This window comes from Lynx rufus, unplaced genomic scaffold (assembly GCF_022079265.1).
Source record: "Lynx rufus isolate CCGP_SWC_20201006 ecotype Redwood Valley unplaced genomic scaffold, mLynRuf1.p SCAF_16, whole genome shotgun sequence".
NCBI lineage: Eukaryota > Metazoa > Chordata > Mammalia > Carnivora > Felidae > Lynx > Lynx rufus.
Window position 1 is genome coordinate 6,476,906 of NW_025814830.1, and position 24,854 is coordinate 6,501,759.

Sequence of the window (24,854 nt, forward strand, 5' to 3'; positions counted from 1 at the left end):
TGGCCGTGGGGCCCGGCCGGGCTGGGGTGGGGGGCCGCAGCCATGATCCGGGCCTTCTCGTTCCCGGTGAGCCCCGAGCGGGGCCGGCTGCGGGGCTGGCTGGAGGGCAGCCTGGCCGGGCTCTGCGAGTTGCACTGGCTCCGGGAGAGGCAGGAGTACCGCGTGCAGCAGGCGCTGCGGCTGGCCCAGCCCGGAATGGGGGGCGCCGAGGCCGAGGACGAGGAGGACGCCGATGAGGACGAAGATGCGGCGGCGGCGCGCCGGGCCGCAGCGGCCCTGGAGGAGCAGCTGGTGAGGGGCCGCCTGTCCGTCCATCCCTCCGCCCCCGTGTGTGTCTATCTGTCTGTCTGTCTCGGTTGGATGCTCAGACACCCGTTGCGGTGGGGGAGGGGGAGAGGACAGGGGGTGGGGCTGGAGACCCAGGAGTATGGGCGGCGGGCGGGATCTGGCCTCCTCACCCCCAAACTGGGGAAGGTGGTGGGGGGGGGGGACTGCATCGCCTCCGCTGGGGCCTCGTGAAATGCACAGACCCTTTCCCTAAAGAAAATTCTCCTAGGCGCTAAGTATGTGTCAAGCCTGGGCCGAGTATTTGGTATGCGTTGTCTTCTTGAAGCTTGGGGGAGAGGAGGGTGATAGTCCTCATTTTGCAGAGAAAGAAGCTGAGGTTCAGAGATGGCAAGTGACTCACCCAAGGTCACACAGCCGGGATCCAAACATGCCCCGCTTGGCCCCGCCACCAGGGCTCCATCTTCCCTAAGTCCCGATGTGCTTGGAGATCTCCGGAGGGGGCGGGGTGGGGGGGGGGAGGGGATCCTCGGGCCTCCTGAGGGAGGGACCACTGCTGAGAGGAAGCTTGCAGTCCCTGAGGACCCCGCGGTCATCTTTACTCTCTGGTGACACTTTCCCTCCTTTCCTACCTGGTCCCAGCCTCGGTTAACCCCAGAAGAGGCAGGTTGAGGCCGCGTGGGGGCCCGACTTCTGAACTCCCCGAGTGCTCTCATGGTGGAAAATGAGGCAGAGGTCTCCGGAAGGACTTAAGGAGCACCACCCCTCTCTCCTTCTCTGTCATTTGTTCATTCTCCTGACCTCTTCCTGGATTCCCCTCACTCTCTCTCCCTATTGCCACATCCCTGTGACTTTCAGTGTCTGTTTCTATCTTTCTTAACCCTCTATGTCTATCTCTGTCTCCCCAGGCTTCCCTTGCATTTCTGCACCTCTCTGTTCCGGCCCCAAGTCCCTGTCCCCACCTCTCTCTTCCCCTCCCCCCCCCCCCCCCCAGCCTGCCAGGCCCCAGACCCTGGCTCTCCCCTTGCAGATCCCATCCCCAAGCCTGTGTGTGGTCAGAGCTTCCCGTTTGGGGAAACCTGAGCCGGGGGTGGCGGGGGAGGGGGCTCTCCCTGCTGCTGACCTCCATTGCCCCCGCCCCAGATGGGGAATGGGGAGGGGGTCTGCAGCCAGACTCCAGGGCTGCACGCACAGCCCCTCCCCCGACTGGGAGCGGGACCCTGCACATTCTTCTCTGGAAACAGAAACAGCTGTGGGAGGCCCCACCCCCTCCCAAAGTTGGAGACGCCTTGTGGGGGCCTTCACCCCGCTCCCCCCCCCCCACCCTAAGCTGGCTGGGCTTGGGAAGGCACCTCCCACCCTACGAGGAGAGGGAGAAAGCACGGGGATGGGCAGGCCGTGTCCTTCCTTCCTGTCCCTCAGTCTCGCCCTCTGTCTGCCTCAGTCTCCTCTCTCTGTCCTTCAGCTTCCCCATCCCTGCCCCTAAGTCTCCCCCCTTCTCCGCCCCTCTGCCTAACCACCCCCCCCCCCGGAGGTGGTAGTGGAGAGGCCTCTTTCCCCCACACTCTCCAGGCAAAGCTCCGTCCCAGCGTCAGGGAGGAGGCGGTGGCAGGCAGCGGGAGAGAGACAGCGGCACCGAGGGAGGAACAGAGAAACGCTAAATATAAACTCCTCTGCCGTTGGGGGTTCCTGGGTCCTTCTGAGGAGGGTGTGGGTACCTCCTCTGATCCCTGAGCCTCTGTCTTAGGATACTTCCCCCTCCCACCCCCCCCTTGTTCCCCCCTCCCCTGCCCCAGGAATACACTCCCTTTGAAGCAACAAAGATTGAAGCCAGACTTGATTAGTTTCTAATAGGAATGCTGGGGGGTGCAGGGGAAGACGAGGGATATTCAGAGAAAAGAGGCAAGAATCCTGGATGGGGGGGGTGGGGGTTCTGTTCTCTCCCACCAAGAGAAAGGGTCCCCTTCCAGCAAGAAGGACTTAAGTTAGACTTGCAGAAAGACTTCCTAATAGAGACGAAGGGAATTGGACGAGCAGTGGGGGGTGGGGTGGGGACAAAGGTCTGGAAACGCTTGGGCAAAGGGGTCTCCAGGGGTCGTAACCCCATGCATGTTAACCCTCCCTGGATGGCGGACGGTCCCCTGGCAGAAGGGTTTGCAAAAAAAAAAAAAAAAAAAAAGGATGAGGGGCATTGTGGGTACACAGGGAGCTAGATTCAGGCCAACATCCTTCTGGTTTTTTAAAGAGTTATCATTGCTTCGCACCTGGAAGGGATGGGGGTCAAACTTACAAACAGTGAGAGTGTGTAGACTAGGGTGGTGTTGGAGGGTCCAGGTGCGGGGGAAGGGGAGGCCTCTCCTGTCTGTCCCCCTTAACTCCTTCTGGGAACCGACATGACACGGGCAGAACTTCACCCCCCCCCTCCCAAATCAATCGTTTCATCTTTATTTTTAATTACACGAGTGAAACAAGACTTTCTATTTTCCTTGTTGAGACACTCAGCACTTTGGGAGCGCCTGGGTGGCTCAGTCGGTTGAGCGCCCGACTTCGGCCCAGGTCACAATCTCCAGGTTCGTGAGTTCGAGCCCCGCGTCGGGCTCTGTGCTGAACGGCTCAGAGCCTGGAGCCTGCTTCGGACTGTGTCTGTCTTCCTCTCTGTCTGCCCCTCCCCTGCTCGTGCTCTCTCTCTCTCTCTCTCTCTCTCTCAAAAATAAGTAAATAGTAAAAAAAGAAAAAGAAATTCAGAGCTTTCGTGTAACAATCAAAGCTAGCATTTATTAAGAGCTTAAAAGAAACTGCTATTTTAGTTCATTTAATCCTTATGACACCCCATAAGAGAGGGAGTTGAATGCCATGTTGCAGAGGAGGAAACCAGGGCCCAGAGAGGGGAAGTAACTTGTTCCAGGTCTCCTTGGAATCGACACTGTTGTCACCTTGGTGTGGGTCCCTCCAGACCTCTTCCACAGCTTACATACCAAGAAGTGTAGTGTTTTGCTTTGCTTTTTAATTTTTATTGTACTAAAAAATTTTTTAAAAATTTATTTAGAGAGAGAGAGCGCGCGCGTATGGGTTAGGGGCAGAGAGAGAAAGAGAAAATCTCAAGCTGGCTCCGCGCTGTCAGCCGGAGAGCCCGACACAGGGCTCGAGCTCACAAACCGTAAGATCATGACCTGGGCCAAGATCAAGAGTCGGATGCTTAACCGACTGAGCCACCCAGGCGCCCGATGCTTTGCTTTCTCACAAATTCTGGTCTCTTGGGTGAGGTCCTTGGGGGGACAATGCCAGTGGTTCTCAAGGTGTGGCCGCTGGACTAGCAACATGGGGGGGGGGGGGACTGGCAAGATATGCAAATGGAGCTCCAGCCTGGAAGCTCTGGAAGCTCTGGAGGCGGGACCCAGTAATTTAGGCGCGAACAATGCCCTTCAGGTAATTCTGACTCACGCTGGTGCTATGCCCTTTCCTTTTCCGCCTGGAGGCTCTATGTGAGTGATGCCTGTATACACATATGGCCTCCTTCCGTTTTGACAGCTGCATAGTATTCTGCTGTATACGTTCATCCCTTCAGCAAACATCTCCTGAGCGCCTACTCTGTGCCAGGCACTGTGCTATGCACCGGGCTTGGGGTGGGTGTGTGTGTGTGGGGGGGGGGGGGAAGTGGGGGAAGGACGCTGCGGCCAACAAAGCAGACAAAACGCTCTGCCTTCCAGGAACGGCATTTAGTGAGCAGACAAAAAACAAATGACAACCCAATGTATCATTCTGAGCCAGGAGGTCATGTGGGGGTGGGGGTGGGGGTGGGGAATGAAAGCAGGGCAACAGGGTGCAGAATGACTGGGGAGCTATTTTGGAAAGACTGGTCAGAGGAGGGATCCTGTAAAGCGAAGATCTGAACCGAGCAAGGGAGGGAGCCAGGGGGAAATTCAGGGGAAACACATCTTACAGAGGTAGGAGCTGGCCAGGCGCAAGGCGTGCTGGGGAGGGGGGGGCGGGGCAGCAAGGCGGCCAGTGTGGCTACGAGGCTACGGCAGAGTGAGCAAGGGGGCGATTAGTAGGGGGGACATGACGTGGGGTACGCGGGCCCTCCGGGAACGCTTCTAGCCACCCCTGATACGACACAGTTGGGCTGCCCTCTTGGGTTCTGCTCAAAGATGACGCCACCCTGAGCATCTCTGCACGGCCCAGGGCAGGAGCCCAAAGTGGACCGATTTGTTGACTTTGCTCCTATAAACAAGCCCAGAAGGGGGCTTCTGTTCTGGGGGCGGGGGAGGGAGGGGTGAGGACGGGGGGGGGGGGGCCAGGAGAGCCGCCGCTGGAGTAGGAAGCTGGGGGAGGGAGGGGGGGGCGTCTGCGGGGGAGCCGGCCCGTCTTTCTGCCCTAAATAGGCAGGGCTGGGCGCCTGGCCTCCCAGCTCCTCCCCCCTCCCTGCCTCCCGCCCGCCGTCCAGACAAGCCGCTTTTGTCTGAGGGTCAACCGTCGGCCCGCGGCTGCCGCCACCTCTGGCCTCACCCAGACCCATGTGGGACTCTTCCTGGATCTGTTTTCCAAAATGGGGTTAAGCCCTAGTGTCTCAGAGGCCCCATCTGTGTTGTTTCAGCCCCACCCCCTTCGCTAATGACGGCCGCTCCGCTAAAAGGGTTTTCACCTTCATTCATTCATCCCTGATAAGAAATGGTCATTTCCTGCAGCAAGAAGGATCCGGGATAGACTCAACAGAAATTTCTCCTGGGGATGAGGGGCGATGGGAGACACGGGGGGGGGGGGTAGGAGGGGGGTGAGGCTTCTGGGTAGGAATGAAGCAAGGGCAGGAGGAAGATGCCGTCCCCCAGGCAAGCGAACCTGCTGGGGCTTGTTGCTGTAGTACCCACTAAGGCTAGACTCACAGAAGGACTTGCCAGTAGGTGTTGGGGGGCGGGGGAGTGGTTCTTCCCAAGAGAAGGAGCAAAGGACTTAGCATGAGTCGTGGTCTGCCTATTTTATCCATATGAGGGAAAGAATCGGTCTGCAGCAGGAAGGACTTAAGGAAGCCTTGCAGAAGGACTTTCTGCTGCCGATAAGGGGCGGTGGGGGGAGATGGGAGCATCCAAGAAGAGAAGGTCAAGGACTGGAGAAGGTGGACCCCATGGCTAAGGGATCTGCTAGGTAGCAGCGAATTGCCCTTCCAGCTGGACCACCTGAGCTTAGGCTCAAAGAGGGACATCCTAATAGGTGTTAAGGGGCCACGAGCACAAATGGAGGGAACACCTGATAGGGAGCAGGCCTTCTGAAGCTTAGCACACCCAAGAGACAGTGATGTCACTGCAGCACGAAGGACTTGAGTTAGACCATCGGAAGGACTTCCATTGGGCTGAAGGGACAGAGAACTCGAGGGGGGAGATCCTGGGGCCTGAAATCAGAGCCTCATTGTCAAAGTGAAACCCTACCCATGGTCTGGGAAGATGTGGGGGGCAACCTTGGCAGAGGTTGGGGGGGCATTCTGACCAATCTGCTTTCCTCATGCCCTCAGGAGGCCTTGCCTGGGCTCATCTGGGACCTGGGCCAGCAGCTGGGAGATCTGAGCCTGGAGTCTGGGGGCCTGGAACAGGAGAGCGGGCGCAGCTCAGGTAAGCAGGGCGTGCCTGGGATACCCCCATCTTTCCTCCTGCCCCTACCTCTCGGGCTGCCTCTTGGTCCCTTCCTTCCCCCACCCCTGGCTTCCCCGCCCAGGCCCCTGATGACCTCTCCTCTTCTCCTTGGAATCCAGGCTTCTATGAAGACCCCAGTTCCACGGGGGGTCCAGACTCACCACCCTCTACCTTCTGTGGGGACAGTGGCTTCTCTGGATCTGGCTCCTATGGACGCCTGGGTCCCGCTGAACCCCGGGGCATCTATGCCAGCGAGAGGCCCAAGTCCCTAGGTAAGGTGGGTGGGGTTGGGGCCCTGAGAACCAGGGAATGGACAGTAGGAGAATGGTTTTGAGCCCAAGCTTCTGAGTCAGACTGACCTGGATTCGAATTCTGGCTGTGACATTCCCCTTTTCGTGTGATTTTGAGCCTGTTGCTTCTTTCGGGGCCTCCGTGCCTCCCTCGGTTAAAGTGGGATTGACAACAGCACCTACGTCGTAGGGAAGTTTTGCATATTCAGGGAGCCTCAGCCCTAATTGCTATTAGACTTGGCACCCACAGTAGCCACTCGGGAAACAGGAACTGCTGTTGTCCATGTATACAAGTAAGTTTCTGAGCCCCTACTATGGCGTAGCCCTATCCTAGTGGTGAGGGATGCAGTCGTGGCGGGGGTGGGGGGTGGGGTGGGGGGAGACCCCTGTCCTCAAGAAGCTGACTTTCCAGTGGGAGAGACAGATAATAAACAAGATAAGTCAGATACAGACAGACAGAGAAGAAAGTTAGGGGAAGGGGACCAGGGAGGGCGTCCTCTTTGGAATCGGCGAGGAAGTTGCCATTTTAGAAGACGCGGCCCCCGGGGAAGAGGTCACTGAGACTGTGCCATTTGAGTGGCGTCCTAAAATAAGTGAGGCAGTGGGCCAAACAGATATCCTCAGGGAAGAGTGTTCCAGGTAGCGGGAACAGAAAGTGCAAAGGCCGTGAGGCTGGAACGTGACTGGCAGGTGCAACCAGGAAGCCAATGTAGCCGGAGACCTAAAATTACAGAGGAGAGGCGTCAGAGATGGAGGTCAGAGAGGCAGGGGCGGGACAGACCATTCAGGGTCTTGTGAAGATTTGGTTATGAACCTGGTATGAGGGAAGGGGGGGGGGGAGAGCAGGGTTTTTGATGACAGTGGAGGAGGAGGGGTAGGCAACTTGACCCTCCTAGGCTCACCTTAGAAGGGGCTTCGAGAGTCTCTCCACTCTCTTCCTTTTTTTTTTTTTTTTTTTTTTTTTTTTGCCTCCCTCCCCAGGAGACGCCAGTCCTAGCGCTCCAGAGGCGGTGAGCGCTCGGGCAGCCGTGCCGCGATCGTACTCGGCGCCCTACCCGACGGCAGCGGGCTCCGCGGGCCCGGAGGCCTGCTCCTCCGCGGAGCGGCGGGCCCGCGCGGGGCCCTTCCTGACGCCCAGCCCCCTGCACGCCGTGGCGCTGCGCAGCCCGCGGCCCTGCGTCCGGCCTCCTGCGGACTCGCCGGACGCCCCCGGCACGGGGCGGCCCCTGGACGGCTACATCTCGGCGCTCCTGCGCAGGCGCCGCCGCCGGGGGGCGGGCCAGCCCCGGACCAGTCCCGGGGGCGCGGACGGGGGCCCGCGGCGCCAGAACAGCGTGCGCCAGAGGCCGCCCGACGTGTCCCCGCCCCCCGGAGGCGCGCGGCCCGCGCCCGAGCCCCCAGTGGAGCGCGCGGGGGGCCGTCCCGCCAGCCCGGCGCCTTTGGGGCGCGCCTGGGCCTCGCCGTGGGAGTCGGAGACGGCGCCCGAGCCCGCCGCGCCGCCCGCCGCTCCCTCGCCCCCCGACAGCCCGGCCGAGGGTCGCCTGGTGAAGGCGCAGTACATCCCGGGCGCGCAGGCCGCCACCCGCGGCCTCCCCGGCCGCGCGGCGCGCCGCAAAGCGCCACCACTGACCCGTGGCCGCAGCGTGGAGCAGTCCCCACCCCGGGAGCGTCCCCGGGCCGCCGGCCGCCGCGGACGCGTGACGGAGGCCTCGGGCCGCCGGGGCTCGCCCAGGGCTCGCAAGGCCGCGCGCTCCCAGTCTGAGACCAGCCTGTTGGGCCGCGCGGCCGCGGTGCCTCCGGGGCCCCCCAAGTACCCCACGGCCGAACGGGAAGAGCCCCGGCCGCCGAGGCCCCGTCGCGGCCCTGCGCCCACACTCGCGGCGCAGGCCGCGGGGTCCTGCCGCCGCTGGCGCTCCACGGCGGAGATCGACGCTGCGGACGGACGCCGCGGCCGTCCCCGAGCCCCGACAGCCCGCGGCCCGGGGCCCGGCCCATCCCCGTCGGCTCCGCAGCGCCGTCTTCTCTATGGCTGCGCGGGCAGCGACTCTGAGTGCTCTGCGGGGCGCCTGGGGCCCCTTGGACGCCGGGGTCCCACCGGCGGCGGCGTCGGCGGCGGCTATGGGGAGAGTGAATCGAGCGCCAGCGAGGGGGAGTCGCCTGCCTTCAGCTCCGCATCCAGCGACTCAGACGGCAGCGGTGGCCTGGTGTGGCCGCAGCAGCTGGTGGCAGCCACCGCAGCCTCTGGGGCAGGGGGTGGTGCAGGTGGAGGGGCCCCCGCGGGCCCCGCCAAAGTGTTTGTGAAGATCAAGGCTTCCCACGCGCTCAAGAAAAAGATACTGCGTTTCCGTTCGGGTTCTCTCAAGGTCATGACTACAGTGTGAGTTTGGGGGTTTGCTCGGGCTCCCCCTTCATGGCCTCTGCACCACCACACTCCCAATCACTGACCCTTCCATACCTCCCTTCCAAAGACCACCATTTTCTCTGCTTCCAAAGACCCTTCCTCACTGCCCCCATCCACTGCAGTCTTGGTTGAAAAGGCTCCCCCTCCACCGTAGGGAGGAATGGGGGAGGAGCCCTGTTTGACCCAGTTCAGCTGCTGGCTCTGCAGCCCTCGGGCCAGAAAGTTCCCTTTGTCTGGGCCTCACTTTCCTCATCTGTACTATGGGTGTAATATGGTATGCGGAAGGGGTAATTCAGTTCGAATTTCCCCATTTTAGTTTAGACACTTAGTCCGTTTGTTCCCGTTCACCACTGTCACTGAGCCCTCTTATTCCTCCTTTCCATGCCCAGATCTGGTGTCTCCCCCCCTCCCCCATTCACAAAGTGCCCCCATCCATGTCCCTGGATTCTTAAGCTATCCCCTTGGCACCGTGGTCAGAGACGCTGTGTCTGACCCGGGTGGTGCCTGCAGAGTGCCCTGGGAAAGGAAGGAGCACTGACTTTGGGGTTTTGAGGGTCAGTTAGGAGGTGGTAGCACCTGGAAAGAAGGACCCTTTCGCCTCTATCCCGGGACAGTTATGGAGGATTAGGAGGTAGAAGAGGGGAAGGAAGATGGTTTCTATCTCATGCCCCCCCTTTTCTCCCCCCTCCCAAAGGGAGTGGGGAGAGCCCAGGATGACCCTCAGCTGTTCCAATCCAGTATTTTTTTTTCTTTTTTAAAATTACTGTATTTATTATGACGATGGTGACTCCCCAGTGCACAGGGGGGCCAGATTCTGTGTTTCTCTAACCTCTTTGTAAATAAATGCACACTGTTCCATACGTGGTGGACTCTCCTTCTGTGGTAAAATGGCTTTCCTTTGGACTCACGTTTAGTGAGCAACTACTATTTGCTTTGAACATAGGGGTGTCCAGAGCCAGGTGGCAGATCTCAGGGTGGGTCTCAACCTGATTTTCCTACCATGGGGCTGTTTTACCACAATGAATCTGACCTTTGATTGAGTTGTGTTTGGTCACAAACATGGTTTCATAAAAATATAAGTGAAGGGCCAACCCAAATTTCTTTTCTCAAGAGTCATCATAGTCAGTTTGATGTGTATCCTTGAATGTTTCCCTTTATGTGTTTGCATACATATGTGAATTTAAGTAACTATATAAATATATAACTATATTATACATATATACCATGTATATGTACATATATACATATATAAATTGAACCATGTATTTGCATTATTTATCACTTTTATTCTATTATTATTATTATTATTTTCATTTGGTGGTGTTAAGTCATCTGTGTCCAGAGATTTCTTTATGGGAAGGATTTTAATTAAGAATTAGATATTGGGGGGGCACCCGGGTGGCTCAGTCGGTTGAGCGTCCAACTCTTAATTTTGGCTCAGGTCATGATCCTAGGGTCCTGGGATAGAGTCCTGCGTTGGGCTTCATGCTGAGCCTGGAGCCTGCTTGGGATTCTCTCCCTCTCCCTCTCTCTCTTTCTCTCTCTCAAAAAACAAAAAACAAAAACAAAAAAACAAAACAAAAAACAAATCGGGTTTCTTTGATGGTTATAGTGCTATTTAACTTTTCTATTTCTTCCTGTGTCAGTTTTACTAAGTTGTATTCTTCTAGGAAATTGTCCATTTCATCTCAATTTAGATGACATTTTCCTATCGTTGTATAATGATTGTTTTTTAAAGATTTTATTTATTTTAGTATTTTTAATTTTTTTTTGAGAGAGAGTGTGTGAGTGAGCAAGGGGCAGAGAGAGAGGGAAAGAGAGAGAGTGTGGAGCCCGAAGTGGGGCTCAAGCTCACCTGAAGCAGGGCTCGAGCTCACCCAAAATGGGGCCGGAACTCACAAACCCTGAGATCATGACCTGAGCAGAAGTCGGATGCTTAACCCACTGCACCATCCAGGCGCTCTAAGCTTTTATTTTTAATTAATCTCTACACCCCACGTGAGGCTTGAACTTACAACTCCAAGATCAAGAGTTGCATGCTCTACCGACTGAGGCAGCCAGGTGCCCCCCTCACTGTATTATTATTATTATTAGCTGCATAAGAGTCTGCTGTGGGATTGTCAGCTCTCCCAATTATTTTGCTGTTAGGGACCTTGCTGCAGGAATGTCCTTGTACATACCTCTATGTGCATATATGTATGTATTTCTGTAGGCTTCACTCCTAGAAATAGAATTGTTTGGTCATTAATGTACACTCATTTAAAAACTTTTAATTGAGGGACGCCTGTGTGGCTTAGCTGGTTGAGCATCCGACTTCGGCTCAGGTTCACGATCTCATGGTTTGTGAGTTCGAGCCCCTTGTCGGTCGGGCTCTGTGCTGACCGCTCAGAGCCTGCAGCCTGCTTCGGATTCTGTGTCCCTCTCTCGCTCATGCTCTGTCTCTCTCTCTCTCAAGAATTAAAAAAAAAATTAAAAACTTTTAATTGACATTGCCACACTTCCTCCCACTAAAAGCGCCCTCAGCTGATATTTTCATTTCTTTTTTTTTAACCTTTTATTTGTGATTTTATTTTTTTTAATTTTTTTAATGCTTTTGTTTTGTTTTGTTTTGTTTTTTGAGAGAGAGAGAGACAGAGTGCGAGTGGGGGAGGAAAGGAGAGAGAGGGAGACACAGAATCTGAAGCAGGCTCCAGGCTCTGAGCTGTCAGCGCAGAGCCCGACGTGGGGCTTGAACTCATGAGCTGTGAGATCATGACCGGAGCCAAAGTCGGACGTTCAACGGACTGAGCCACCCAGGCACCTCTCCCATGTTCTGTTTTAATTAGCATGTCTCTCTCCCGTACCCTTGAGGCAACACATACTTTGGTATATTCATTGGCCCACTTGTAATTCAGTGAATTGCCTGTTCATACTCTTTGCCCATATTTCTATTGGATAAGTTCAATAATCATACCCATTTCATGGATGGATAACTAGAAGTTTGGGGAGGGGCCATTACTTCCCCTGATCACACAGCAAGAAGGAGGGAGTTAGGGCTAGAACCCATCCCCCACCTGACCCCACAGTCAGGTGGAGAATGGTATTTGTTCTGCTTTGACTTTGTGTCTAGATGGGTGGGTCCACCTCTCGGTAGCTTTGAACTCTGAGAGAGCAGGAGATCAGGCCAGCTGTGCTCACCTGCATCTCCACTGCCCACTGAGGCACTGGGGAAAGAGCAAGGAACAAAACAGAAAAAAGTTTCGTTCCTTGTGGAGTTTCCATTCTAGAAGGTGGGTGGGCAGTGTGTGTGTATGGATAAACAAGTATTTCTTTTTGCATACCAATGAACAAAAGTCATTTTTAAAAGTTTGCCAAGGGGCGCCTGGGTGGCGCAGTGGGTTAAGCGGCTGACTTTGGCTCAGGTCATGCTCTCACGGTCCGTGGGTTCGAGCCCCGCGTCGGGCTCTGTGCTGTCAGTTCAGAGCCTGGAACCTCCTTTGGATTCTGTGTCTCCCCCTCTCTCTGCCCCTCCCCCACTCGCACTCTGTCTCTATCAAAAAATGAATAAACGTTAAAGAAAAAAAATTTAATAAATAAGGAAAAGAAAAGTTGGCCAAGGGATGCCTGGCGGGGGGGGGGGGGGGCGCAGTCGGTTAAGCCTCTCACTCTTGATCTCGGTTCAGGTCATGATCTCACGGTTTGTGAGTTCAAGCCCAGCATCGGCTTCTGCACTGATGGTGTGGAGCCTCCTTAGGATTCTGTCTTTCTCTCTACCCCTCCCCTGCTTGTGCTCTCTCTCTCTCTCTCTCTCTCTCAAAAATAAATAAATAAAGATTTTTAAAAAATTACCAGGAAAAGCCACTACTTGTCAGGCCTTCCTTTGGGAATATTTGCCTCATCTACATTCCATAAAAGTGGCAACTCAGAAAGGGAAAGGGACTTGTCCAAGGTCACACTGGCCACAGGGGTCAAAATGGTTGAAGTACACATGGATGACCTTTCTTCTTAAGATTTTGGTACAAACTCATTAAAAAAGAATAATAAATAAATAGCAGCGGGGCGCCTGGCTGGCTCAGTCTGTAGAGCGTGTGGCTCGTAATCTCAGAGTCCTGTGTCCAAGGCCCACATTGGATGTGAAGCCTACTTCAAAAAACATGGGGCGCCTGGGTGGCGCAGTCGGTTAAGCGTCCGACTTCAGCTCAGGTCACGATCTCGCGGTCCGTGAGTTCGAGCCCCGCGTCGGGCTCTGGGCTGATGGCTCGGAGCCTGGAGCCTGCTTCCGATTCTGTGTCTCCCTCTCTCTCTGCCCCTCCCCCGTCCATGCTGTGTCTCTCTCTGTCTCAAAAATAAATAAATGTTAAAAAAAAAATTAAAAAAAAACAAACAAAAAAACCCCACCCCAAACAAAAAATATCAGCTGACTGTGAAATTGAGCATTTATTGCATGCCAGACTCTATTCTCAGTGACTCAATCCTCACAGCCTCGAGGGTATATTAGAGAGATGATATATGGGTACTCGTATGCCCATTTCACAGATGGAGAAACCGAAGCACAGAGATGTTAAGTAACCTACGTGAGGCTGATAAGTAGCAAAGCCAGAATGGAAGTTCAGGTTGCCTGAGAGTCTAGGCTCTTAAGCGCTGTCCGACATAGCCTATATGGATTCTCTCTAGAAGGCTACAAAAGGAACTGCTTACAGGCGTGGGAGCTGGGGGGCGGGGCAGGGGCGTTGACATAACAAATAAATAAATTCTGTAATTTGCTAAAGGTGACAAGGATTATGGGGGAGAACTGAGCAGAGCTATGAGGAAATTGGGTGGGGTGAGGGAGCAGAGATGTTTGTGATTTTAAGTAGAGTCATCTGGACGGTCTCACCGAGAAGGGGACATTTGGACAGAGATCTGAAGGAGGTGGGGGAAGTGAGGCATGTGAATAGCATGGGTGACGGACAAAAGGGTGGGAGTAGCCGGAGTGGGGGGCAGAGAATCGTAGTGTCTACTACATTGTGTGGGGCCTCATGGGCCATGGTGAGGATTTGGGTTTTTACTTCGAGGGAGGTGGGAGCCATGGGAGAATTCTGAGCACAAGAGGGACTTAGGGTTTTTTTTTGGGGGGGGGGAGGTGAAAGGGTTAACAGCTCTATTGAGATATAAGTCACATATCTGGGCGCCTGGGTATCTCAGTCGGTTAAGCTTCTGACTCTTGATCTCAACTCAGGTCTTGATCTCAGGGTTGTGAGTTCAAGCCCCCAGCTGGGCTCCACGCTGGGCGTGAATCCTACTCAACAAATAAAAAAGTCAAGGGGCACCTGGGTGGCCCAACTCCTGGTTTCAGCTCAGGTCATGATCTCTCAGTTCTTGAGTTCGAGCCCCGCGTGGGGCTCTGGGCTGATGGCATGGAGCCTGCTTGGGATTCTTCTCTCTCTTTCTCTCTCAAAATAAATAAACATTTTTTTTTTAAACGTTGAGATACAATTCACAGAGCGTAACATTCACCCAAATCGAGTTCAGTGGCTTTTAGTGCGTTCACAGAGTTGTACAGCTCTCCCCACAATCAATTGAAGAATATTTCCATCCGGTATCTCCAGCCCCTGACAACCACTAACCTACTGTCTCTATCTCTGTATTTTGGCCCATTCTGGACATTCCATACAAAGGGAATCATGCTCTAAGTGACCTTTTGTGGCCGACCTCTTTCACTACGCATGATGTTTTCAAAGTTCATCCACATGGGAGCGCGTACCACGGCTTGATTTCTTTTTTTACCGCCGAAGGAGCGTCCATTGTCTGGACGGACACACCACATTGAGCTTTTCCGCGCCTCGGCGGATGGACATTTGGGTTGTTTCCACTTTGGGGCTATTATGACCAAAGCCGCCGGGAAACATTCAGGTACAAGTGTTTGGAGGTATGTGTTCATTTCTTTTTTTTTTTTTTTTTTTTAATTTTTTTTTTCCAACGTTTATTTATTTTTGGGACAGAGAGAGACAGAGCATGAACGGGCGAGGGGCAGAGAGAGAGGGAGACACAGAATCGGAAACGGGCTCCAGGCTCTGAGCCATCAGCCCAGAGCCCGACGCGGGGCTCGAACTCACGGACCGCGAGATCGTGACCTGGCTGAAGTCGGACGCTTAACCGACTGCGCCACCCAGGCGCCCCTGTGTTCATTTCTTTTACGTAGATACCTAGGGACTGGAATTGCTGGGTCCTACGGTGGTGACTCTTTAGCCTGTTAAAAAACTGCCAGGCTGTTTCCTACCCTGGCTGTGCCGTTTTCCTTCCCACCTCCTCGCCAACACGGGCTATTATCTGGGGGCTCCCTTTCAAACAGGGTCCCTCTGGCTCCTCTGTGGGGCCCCGGATGAGGGAAGCCAGCGAGGAACTGTGGCTGGACCAGAGTGCCAGCCGCAGAGGAGGCGAGAAGAGACTGCAAGCCGGAGTTCATGGCAGTCGTTACCAGATCAGTCGTGGGGCGTGAGGGAGGCAGGGCAGGGGAAGAATGACCCCAAAGATTTACTATCAGCTGGCTGAGCCTGCAGTAGGAGGGGGTCTGGCGGATGGGGCTCAGTGTTGGACGCGTCGAGTGCGAGACACCCGCGGACACCCAGCCGGGAATATACAGTGGGCCATTGGGTATGGGACGCTAGAACCACTCCTGGCGTTCACGGCCCATTTCTTGAATAATTAAAGTCAAAGCGGAAGCCGAATCCAGGGTCTCAGTTTCCCCCTCCGGAAAATGGGCACAATAGCACCACTGACTGCTAGGCTCTCACGAGGCCGGGGCGACTCCTGGGCAGCACAAGGCGGGATTGCACGTCTGAAAACTGAAGTTACACGTCGGGTGGAAAGACGGCTGGGGGCTGCAGCTCCGGCGAGAAAGGGAGGGCATTTCGGTACGGTTCGAGCAGCGTCCGTCCCCCCCCTCCCCCACCCCCCGGCGTCTGGCCGCCGTCAGAAAGCAGGATAGGAGATTGGGTCGTCACCCTGGCTTCCCCCACTCTCAGCTGGGTTTCCTCCTTGGGGGCGGCCGGGGCCAAAGTCGCTGATGGAAACCAGCTGCGGGAGGCGCAGAGGCTCGGCGCACGCCCAGGCCCCTCCCCGGCGCCGGCAGACCCCGCAGAGGGGGGAGGACGAGGGCGCCCTGGCTCCCCTCCCCCCTTCCGCAGCCGGGCCCGGGGCCCCGGCACGTCCGGCGCGCCTGATGCTTTCCAGATGTGAGCCCGGTTCCCTTCCCCCACCTGGCCCTGTGGCTTCTGCGGGGTGGCGGGGGGAAGCGGGGAGTCAGGGTCGGATACCCTCAGATCACCGGCACCCGGGCGGTGTCCCCTCCCCGCTCGGCTCGCGTCCCCATGCAGTCGGCCAAAACCGCGCAGGGAAGGGCTGACGGCGAGGAGAAGCTCCCTCCAGGGCCTCCCCCTGCTCCCCCAACGCCCGCCCCTTGGGGCGCGCCTCAGCCAGCCCACGCCCCTCCTGGCCCGCCCCCCCCGGACGCGCCCCTTGGGGGAACCCCGCCCCTGGCCACGCCCCCCCGCATCGCCCCTAGGCCACGCCCCCGGGGCGCGCCCCGCCAGCCCCACCTCCGCCACCGTCCCCGGCGGGAGGCTTGGTCTGCGAGTTGGTGTCTCCGTGCGCTTCTGTGCGTGTCTCTCGGGTGTCTGTGTTTCTCGGTCCCTGTCTCGGCCTCTCCATTTCTGTCTGTGGGTCTCTCCTCTACCCTGCATGTCTCTGTCTCTCTGTCTTTGCGATCCTCGGCCTGTCTCTGTCTCACCTAGTCCCTAGGTCTCTATCTCTCCAAATTTGTCTCTGCGTCCCCGTCTCTCTCGGCCTCTCCCTGCATCTCTCTCCCCTTCTCTTTGAATTTCTCCTGTCCCAGTGCGTCTTCAGTTCTCTCCCTCTGGCCTCCAGCCCCGCCACCCTGCTGTGTCCCGGCGTCCCTCCCAGGTCTGCGTCCCCCGCCGGCCCCGCGGGGACGCCCTGCCCTCCCAATTTCCACCTCCGCCTACGGCTTTGGTGTCGGCGGGCCGCGGGCGCCCCCGTGTGGCCATCGGGGGCTGTCACGAGAGGCCCGAGGGTTGGGTATGGGCGCCCCCAGGGGTGTGACCAGTGCAAGACAGAGACCCTGTGGGTGCCCCTGGTGACCCCGGGGAACGGCGTGCGACGCCAAGAGACTGTGTGAGCGTGTACTACCGCGAGCTTGTGACGTTGTGTGTGTGGCTGTGTGGCCTGGTGACATTTTGTGACAACCAGAAATAGTGTGTCTGTGAAACCGTGTGTTAGGCAGAGAGGCTGTATGCGACTGAGTGTGTGACATGAGAGGTCGTGACACGCAGGTGGCTGTGTGGGACGCCCTGAGGCTGGATGTGCCTGCGACACCATTTGGGGGACTGTGACATCAGGAGGCCGGATGTGACAGCGAGAGGTTGTAGGGCACAGAGTGCAACATGGGGAGGACACGAGGGCTGTGGGGGTCACAGGGTGACAGGGTGAATGAGTGTGACACACCCAGAGGTGGCGTGAGAAGGCAGCGTGACGGGCCCCGGGCAATGGGTGTGACAGAGGGACCACGTGAGTGTGACCGTGTGTGTCAGCCACGCTGGTCAACTGTGAGAAACTGACGATGTGCGACACACGGCAGGTGGGACAGCGAGAGACTGTCACGGTGTTGGGACAGCGCGTGAGGCAGCGCGCCACTGTGCGGGGCACTCGGAGATGACAACACGAGAGAGACCTTGTGCGTGTGTGTCCCTAACATACTGGGTGACGGTGAAAGCGCGGGTGAAGTTGCCGCCGGGTGTGAACAAGACAGACAGAAGTTCCAACTGCGTGTCAAGGTGTGTGACGTCTCGAGACATGGCGTGTGACGCGGCCGAGCTGTGTGTGCCCATCTGACACTCTGAGACAGCGTGTCTGGCTGCGGCGCGTGAGGCGGCATCGGTGATGCTGGGCCACACGAGGAGAGACGGGGAGCCCCCGTGTGTGGCGCTGGGGGGAGGGGGAGGGGCCGCGACTGTGACGAGCGAGCGCGGGTCAGTCGTGAGACTGTGTGGCCCCCGCCGCCGCCGCGCGCGGGACAGAGCGTGCACGTCGATCTGAGGGACCGCGAGGGTGAGCCTGTGTGCTGGGAGGGGTGGTCTGTGGCGGGACGACGCAGGTGGCCGGCGGGACGGGGTGGGAGAGCACGTGTGCTGGAGGGGCCGCGCGGGACCCGCATCCGAGGTCTGGGGGACATCGGGACGAGTGCAGAGCGTGGGGCAGGCACCCTTGAAGACTGTCTTTCCCTGCGAGTGAGCGTGTGCGTGCGTGTTTGAGAGGGACGGAGGCAGAGATGGAGAGGGGGACGGACAGAGAGAGGGGACCCAAAGAAACAGACCCGAGGCGGTGGGGGGGGGGCGGGACAGCGGTGGTGGCAGCAAGGAGGAGGCGGGCCCTCAGGGGCTGCGCCTCGGGGAGGGGGCGGGGCTGACTAGGGAGCGGGGGGGGTGGGGGAGGGGGACCCAGACTCGGTCTCCCAGGCTCTGCCACCTGCCTGCCATCCCGGCCCTGAGCAGCAACAGGTAGGAGGCTCCGGTCTCACCCCACGGCGGATCCCTGTGCCCCATCGCAGCCGCCATCTGTCCCCCTAGGAATGAATGAATGAGTGAATGAATGACTTCCTACGTCTGCGTCTCCACCAGCCTGTCTCTCCCCAGCCCCTCCATCCCCCTCTCTCTGTCCCCCTGTCCCCTCTCTCCTCTGTCCCTTTATCCACCCCCCCCCACGCCTCTCTCTGCCCCTCTATCATTGTGCCTTCCTCTGTCCTTCCATGTGCCCCTCCCTCTATCCTTTCCCACCCCCTGTCTCCACCCCTCCTGGACCCTCCACCTCCCCTTCTCTGTCCCTGCCCTGTGCCTTCATCCCCTCTGTCCCCCCTGGATCACTCTTTTTTTTTTTTTTTTGACCCCTCTCCTTGTCCCCCCTCCCCCCACATCGCTTCATCCCTCCACCTCTCTCTCCCGGGCCCAGTCTCTCTATTTCTTCCGTGCCTCGGTCTGTCTGTCACTCTGTGGCTCCCTCTGCCCCTCCATGTGTCCCTCTCTCCGTCCTCTCTGCCCCTCTCCCAGTCACGGCCGAGTTGCCCGCCGCACCCCACCCCCAGCCCTCTGTTGGGCGGCTAATGAGCAGAGGCTCCTTTGAGGTGGCCAGGCCGGGCGTGGGGGAGCTCCCCAAGGGGGCCGGAGGGGGCAGCTGCTGCCAAGGCCCTAATGAGGCCCCCTCTGCGCCCTTCCCGCCGCGATCTTAATTCCTTGCTCTCCCCGAGCCGCCGCTAATTGGCCTGGGGAGGGCCCCCCTCCTGGCTCATGCTCTGTCCCCGGGGGCTGAGGACACCTGGATCCCCACGCAGCACCTGTGGCCCTGTTCTTCGGTCCCTCCCTCCACCTGCCAGGCAGCCTTATCACTGGACTTCCCTCCGGCCTTCCCTCGCCCGTCTTTGTCCTTCCCTCCATCTAGGTACCCCGTCTCTGCACCCCTCCATCCCTCCTCTGGCCCCTCTGGCCCTCCCTTGGCCTGCCTCTTGGTCGCCCGTCTGTAGGTCCCTTCATTCCTCCTCTTTTCTCTGGTTTCCTGTCCCTCCCTCCACCTCCGGGCACCCCATTCGTACGCTCTTCCATCCACACCCCTGTCGCCCGGGTCCCACTACCGCTGCCACCCCCTACCTGGGGACCCCGGCTTGTCCTAGCCTACCCCGTCAGCCCCTACTCCCGCCCGGCGTTTAAACTCTTCCCCGCCCTTAGCCATGTCCAACAACATGGCCAAGATCGCGGAGGCCCGCAAGACGGTGGAACAGCTGAAGCTGGAGGTGAACATCGATCGCATGAAGGTGCGGGGTGGGCTTGGGGAGGCCGGAGGGAGCTGCGGGGCCGGGGGCCGGACCCCGCGCTGTTGGAGGCGGGGCCCGCGGGAAGACCCGCTCCGGAACTGGGCGGGACCCGGGGGGCGGGGCCGGGGCGGGGCCGGGGCTGGGAAGGGGCGGGGCGGGGGCGGGGCCTTGGGCGGAGAACGGACCGCGCCCCGGCGTCCGCAGGTGTCGCAGGCGGCCGCCGAGCTCCTGGCCTTCTGCGAGACGCACGCCAAAGATGACCCGCTGGTGACGCCGGTCCCCGCCGCAGAGAACCCCTTCCGCGACAAGCGCCTCTTTTGCGTCCTGCTCTGAGTCTTCGCGACAGCTTACCCCCTCCCTCGCCACAGAGTGAATCCAATAAACGTGGCGGCTGTGGTGGTACCTGTGCTTTTGGGGAAACTGAGGCACGCACAGAGCTTGGGGCCATCACGGGGGACCCTGTCCCTCCACGGCCCTCCTGAGTGTGTTTGGAGTGTGTTGGGGGTGAGGATGTGTGGCGTGGGGGGGGGTTGTGGATGGGGAGGGTGTACCGGAGGAAGTGAGCACCCCGGACTCTGACCTGCACTGGGCCCTCCGCGACCCTGAACTTATTTAATCATCCCCACAGCCCCAGAAGGCAGCTGGCTACTTGAATAGTATCCATTTTGCAGGGGACGAAACTGAGCCAAAGGAGGTCCCCTCACTCCAAGTTACACAGCTGGGAGGTAATGAGGGGTAGACTGTGGCCTCCAGCGCTGAACCCCCGAACCCCTGAGCTGGCCCCTCTCCTCTCCAGGAGCCCCCGTGCCCACCCCTCCTTTCCCTCTCCCTGAGTGACTCCACCCCCTGCCACGGGCTTACCTCTGTCCGTAGCACTGACCTCTGTTCATTCATTTGTCCCGTTCATTCTTCCAAGCCCTCCCTGAAGACCTACCTACCTGCTCTGTGACCAGCCCTGTTCTGGGTGAAGCCCGGGGACATAGTTGGGACCGAGACAGCCCTTGGCTTTGCCCTCTTGCGGCTCAGAATCCAATAGGAGACCCAGACCTGTCCCCAGATAGTCATGACCCAGTCAGGGCAGGGCTGGGGTCGGGGAGCTCCGAGGGAGCGCTTGACTCAGCTTGGGCGCCGGGGAGGGCTTCCTGAAGGAGGGGACATCTGAGCTGGGACATGGTGGTAATAACACTTGGGGACCCAGAGGAGAGAGAAGCGTGGCTGGAGGGAGAGGAGACAAATTGAGGTGTGACGTTCCTCCCTTCGGTGGTTATTTTCTTTGTTCTGGGGACACAGGGCTGCCTCAGTCACAGTTCCTGCCCTGTATTTCTCACTTCACACATTGGTGGCCCACAGGACATTTATAGCCTGCAGATATATATATATATATATATATATATATATATATATTTTTTTTTTTTTTTGGTTCTCTACTTTTGGCCTACATAACGTTTAAAAATGTTCTTGACTTGGTTGCCAAATTGAAAAATAGGAGTACTTCACATAAAAGTCCTTATTTCTGGCTTCTCCCAAATCGGAAGTTCTGGTGACCTCAGGCCTGCCTAAGCCCTCCGGGTGACCCAGAGGCTGGGAGATGGGACCCGGGCTTCGCGGTTCACCAGAGTCTCCGCCCCTGTCCTACCGTCTCCTGGTTAAGGCGGCCGAGTCCCAGGGGGTTCTTACCGCGGCGTGAAGAGAGTGGGAAATGTCTTGAATGTCGAAAATGAGGAGACGCAGACCGCAGACCCGGTGAGGTGGCTGGAGGGCCACTGAGTTAGAGACACCCCCCCCCAGGGTCCTCACAGACTTCCTCTTCTCTCCAGAGGAACACCTGTGCTCCCCAGCTTGGGGCTAACGGGGTGGGGGGGGGGGTTGCTGGACCCCTGGACCTGGATGGAGCCCCCTCACTGGGCCTCCCCTCCCTAGAGGGGGCCATGCGCGCTTCTGGCGAGCGCTCCATTATTCACATCGGATTGGGGTCCCCTGGGCCCCAACTCCGAGCTTCCTGCTGGATCGAGGCAGAAGCTTCTGTAATTACATCTCCCTCCTGCCTCCCACCTCTCAGCCGGCTCCAGCCCCGGTTGCATCATGTCTGTGGGAGCCCCGGGGGAGACTGGGGACAGAGAGAGCCAAGGATGAGCTGGGGAGGAGGGATGCCGGGAGGGAAGTCGCCAGAGGGTTCTGGAATTTCTCAGACCCGGCATCCTTGCCTCTTAGAACCTGAAAGGCGAAGGAATCTCCAATTGCAGGACCTCAGAGGGCCGGCATGCTGGAGTCTTTCAGCCCCGGGGGCCAGAATCCTCTTCCCCTGTCCGGCTAAGTTCCGGAGCTCTGCACCTCACGAGTGTAAGGATCTCTTGAGCGTAGACTGTTGGGATTTTTAGACCCTTTCAGCTTCGAAATCTTGGGGCTGTATAGCGGAGATCCCTTCTCCTGACTTCCTGACCCCATGTGGGGAAGGGAGGGCGGGCAGGAAGGGAGGTCTACCTGGAGGAGGCGGGGGAGGCCGGATGAGCCGGACAGAGCAGGTCCCGGGTGACCAGCATCCATGCGTGCAAATCTGGATAATCTTGTTAGCGGGTATGACTCGGGAGCACGGGCTTCTGGTGACCCGCTGCTCTATCCGGCCAGCCCCAGCTGTGAGGTCAGCTCTGGGGTCAGAGCCAGACCAAGAGGCAGAGAGGTGACCCGCCTGGGGAAGTGATTGCAGTCAGCAGTCCCCTCCCTCTTCACCCCCAACCCCAGGGGCTGCCCCTGCCAGGCTGTCTTCCCTCTGTACCCCACAGGCCCTGAGCAGTGCTTGGTTCTGCTGAAGGGGTCTGGGGGCGGGGTGGCCCCGAGCCACAACTGTGACCATCACTTCCTGGAGTCCTGTTTCTGAAGCCCCCACCTCAATTGTTGGATAACCCCTTCCCCCCCCCCCAAAGACCCGGTTTATCCCCATGTTTCAGACGTGGCATCAGGCACAGGGCGGTGACATCACCTGGCCAGTGGGGGCTTGAGGTGGGAGTGGGGGCCGACGGATGAGCTCTTCCAGAAGCGACTGGAGGTGTCGGGAGGGGGCTCGCAGGACGGAAGTGAGGGGCACACCCCCCACCCCCCGCAAAGGCAGGGCAGGGACGACAGGGGAGAGCCCCCTGGAGCAGGGGTGAGAGGCAGAGTCTGGCGGGTAGGCAAGGGCCCATTTGCGGTGCAGGAAAGGGCGGTGGGCAGAGGAAAAGGGCCCCTGACTGAAGGTGTTGGGACCTGCCGATGAGGGACAGGTCAGGATGGGCACACAGCGGCTCCTTGCAGCGGGCAGAGGGCACAGGAGGACAGGTAGGCTTGGCAGGTGTCAGAGCTGACGCGGCTGTGCTCACTCCTGTCTGTGCGTGGGGCGGGGAGGGGTACAGGGTGGGTCCATCCTTCTCCCTTCTCCCGGGGCAAGGTCAGGAGGCTGGGAGCCAAGAGAGGGTTGGGCCCAGGGCAAGGGGGGGGGGGGGCGTGAGCTCAGCCGCAAGGCCAGATGCGGCCCAGGCAGGCAGCCGGAGGCCTTGGCCAACAAGCAGGGGTGGGGGAGACCTGGGGGGCGCAGATGACTCAGGCGAGGGCCTGCCACTCCAGTCTCCAGCTCTGACCTTCCTCTCCCTCCCCCGTCCCCTTGCCGCACACCGAGGGGGGCCCTGCCTCGGAGCCCCTCTGGGGCCCTCCCCCTGGGCACACAGTTAAGCGGGTGGGAGTCTGTGGAAGGAATAACGACAGCAGCTACCTGAGGGCTGCCTGGAGGCGGGTGGGGTGGCTTCTGCCCCCACTGTCCACACCACGCCCCTGGTAAGCGCGAGGCAGCCACTCGAGGAAGGAGGACATCAGGGCTGAGCTAGACCAAGTCGTCGTCCGGAGTCACACAGCAAATGGCCGGCGGGTGGCGGGGGGGGGGGCTTTCCAGAACCCGTGTCTTCCCAAGGCGCCGGGCAGCAAACCTTCCCTTGCAAACCGACGCGGGAGACACAGCCACGGAGAGGCCCACGGGCCCGCGGTACCCAGGCGCCGACACCCGCAACAAGACGCGTCAACAGACACCGATGGGCGAGTGGACCTTCGAGGGAAGGGACGCCAGAGTGCACACACACACACACACACACTCACAGCGCTCTTCCAAGGCTCACCCGGGTGACACTAATCCCACACAGACCCGCACGTGAAGGTCACACGTCCACCACGGTCCCTGGCACACCCCGCCCCCGGGTGCCCCCCCGCCCCTCCCTGCCCAAGTTCTGTGCCGGCCGGCGCCAGCTGTCCCTGGGCTGTCCTCTCCTCTGCCCCTCTGTCCGCGGTCCTTCTGGGGACGCCTGAGTCGCCTTCGACCAGTGCGAGAGGGAGGAGGCTGACTCACCCACCCGGGGCGGCTCCTTCCCACGGTTCCCCCGCCCCGTGGAAGCCGCCTGCCCCCTCATAGCACAGCTGGGGGGACCTTTCACCCCAAGGCACCTGCAGGAAGAGGAACCCTTTGTGGCCCTTGCTGTGGGCGTGGCCCCAGCTGGGCAGGATGTCAGGGTTCCCGGAAAGTAAGTGGAAGTGTGTCCAGCACTGACATTGGCCCCGGGACTCCCGGCCCCCAGTGGCACAGGTGGATAAACTGAGGCCTGGAGGGGGGGCAGGGTGTGTGAGGCCTCACTGGGCATGGGAGCAGAGTGGACTTCCTGAACGCTTCACGTCCCCAGTGGGGACAGGAAGCCAGTGGGAGGGAGGCTCCAGGAACCGGAGATACCCCCGCCCCCCCCCCAACTCCCCTGATGCTTCGACAGGACAGAAGCCTGCCAGGCGTCATCTTTCATTAATATGATACAACTTCCTGAGTTCCCTCTGGTCCGTCTGGGGACTGCAGAGCATGGGGCGGTGGCAGGTTGGGGGGGGGCACCACATAGCTAGGAGGCCTGAGGCCCATACACAGGGCCCCCCCCCCCCTCAGAGCCCCTGCTATGGCTGGAGCTGAGGCCGGAAGCCGGGATGCCAGCTGGGCACGGGCGATAGGGAGAGGGGGAGAAGGAGTGCGGGGGTTGTGGTCACTGAGGGGCCTGGGTACAGAGAGAGGAAGTCTGCAGCTACCCAGTGTCCGGCCCTGGAGATCGGGAGCATCCCTCCTGGCCTTGGACATGAGGCAACACGGGCACAGGCTCTCTCCTTGTGACAAAGGGGGCTCTGGGATGGGCCACTGGCCGCGGTTGGCCGCCAGGCCCGTGAAGCTGGTGTTAGTTAGTGGTGGGATGGAGACAGGAGCTCAGGGCAAATGGAGTTTGTCATCCCTCTACTCAAACGGGCCTCCCCTAAGGGGTATCCGACAGGGTCTCGGGCCCTTAGGGGCGGGGAGGCTGAATGGGGAGCCGTTGACTCAGTGGGAACCAGGACCGGTTACCAGCTGGGACACGCGGTGGCCGGGGGTGTGTTTG

The 24,854-nt window shown here is 58.9% G+C and overlaps 2 protein-coding genes across 2 annotated transcripts; both read left to right on the forward strand.

The window, feature by feature from the left end:
* The first annotated feature begins 42 nt into the window (after positions 1-42).
* Positions 43-9,457, forward strand: DACT3 (dishevelled binding antagonist of beta catenin 3). Its single transcript, XM_047079148.1, has 4 exons — positions 43-291; positions 5,789-5,885; positions 6,026-6,178; positions 7,178-9,457. Exons 1-4 carry the CDS (start codon positions 43-45, stop codon positions 8,575-8,577), a joined length of 1,899 nt encoding a protein of 632 aa, XP_046935104.1. The 3' UTR covers positions 8,578-9,457.
* Positions 9,458-19,135: 9,678 nt separating this feature from the next.
* On the forward strand, positions 19,136-19,829 carry GNG8 (G protein subunit gamma 8). The gene is made up of 2 exons (XM_047077797.1): positions 19,136-19,434; positions 19,639-19,829. Exons 1-2 carry the CDS (start codon positions 19,351-19,353, stop codon positions 19,765-19,767), a joined length of 213 nt encoding a protein of 70 aa, XP_046933753.1. The 5' UTR covers positions 19,136-19,350; the 3' UTR covers positions 19,768-19,829.
* Positions 19,830-24,854: the final 5,025 nt, after the last annotated feature.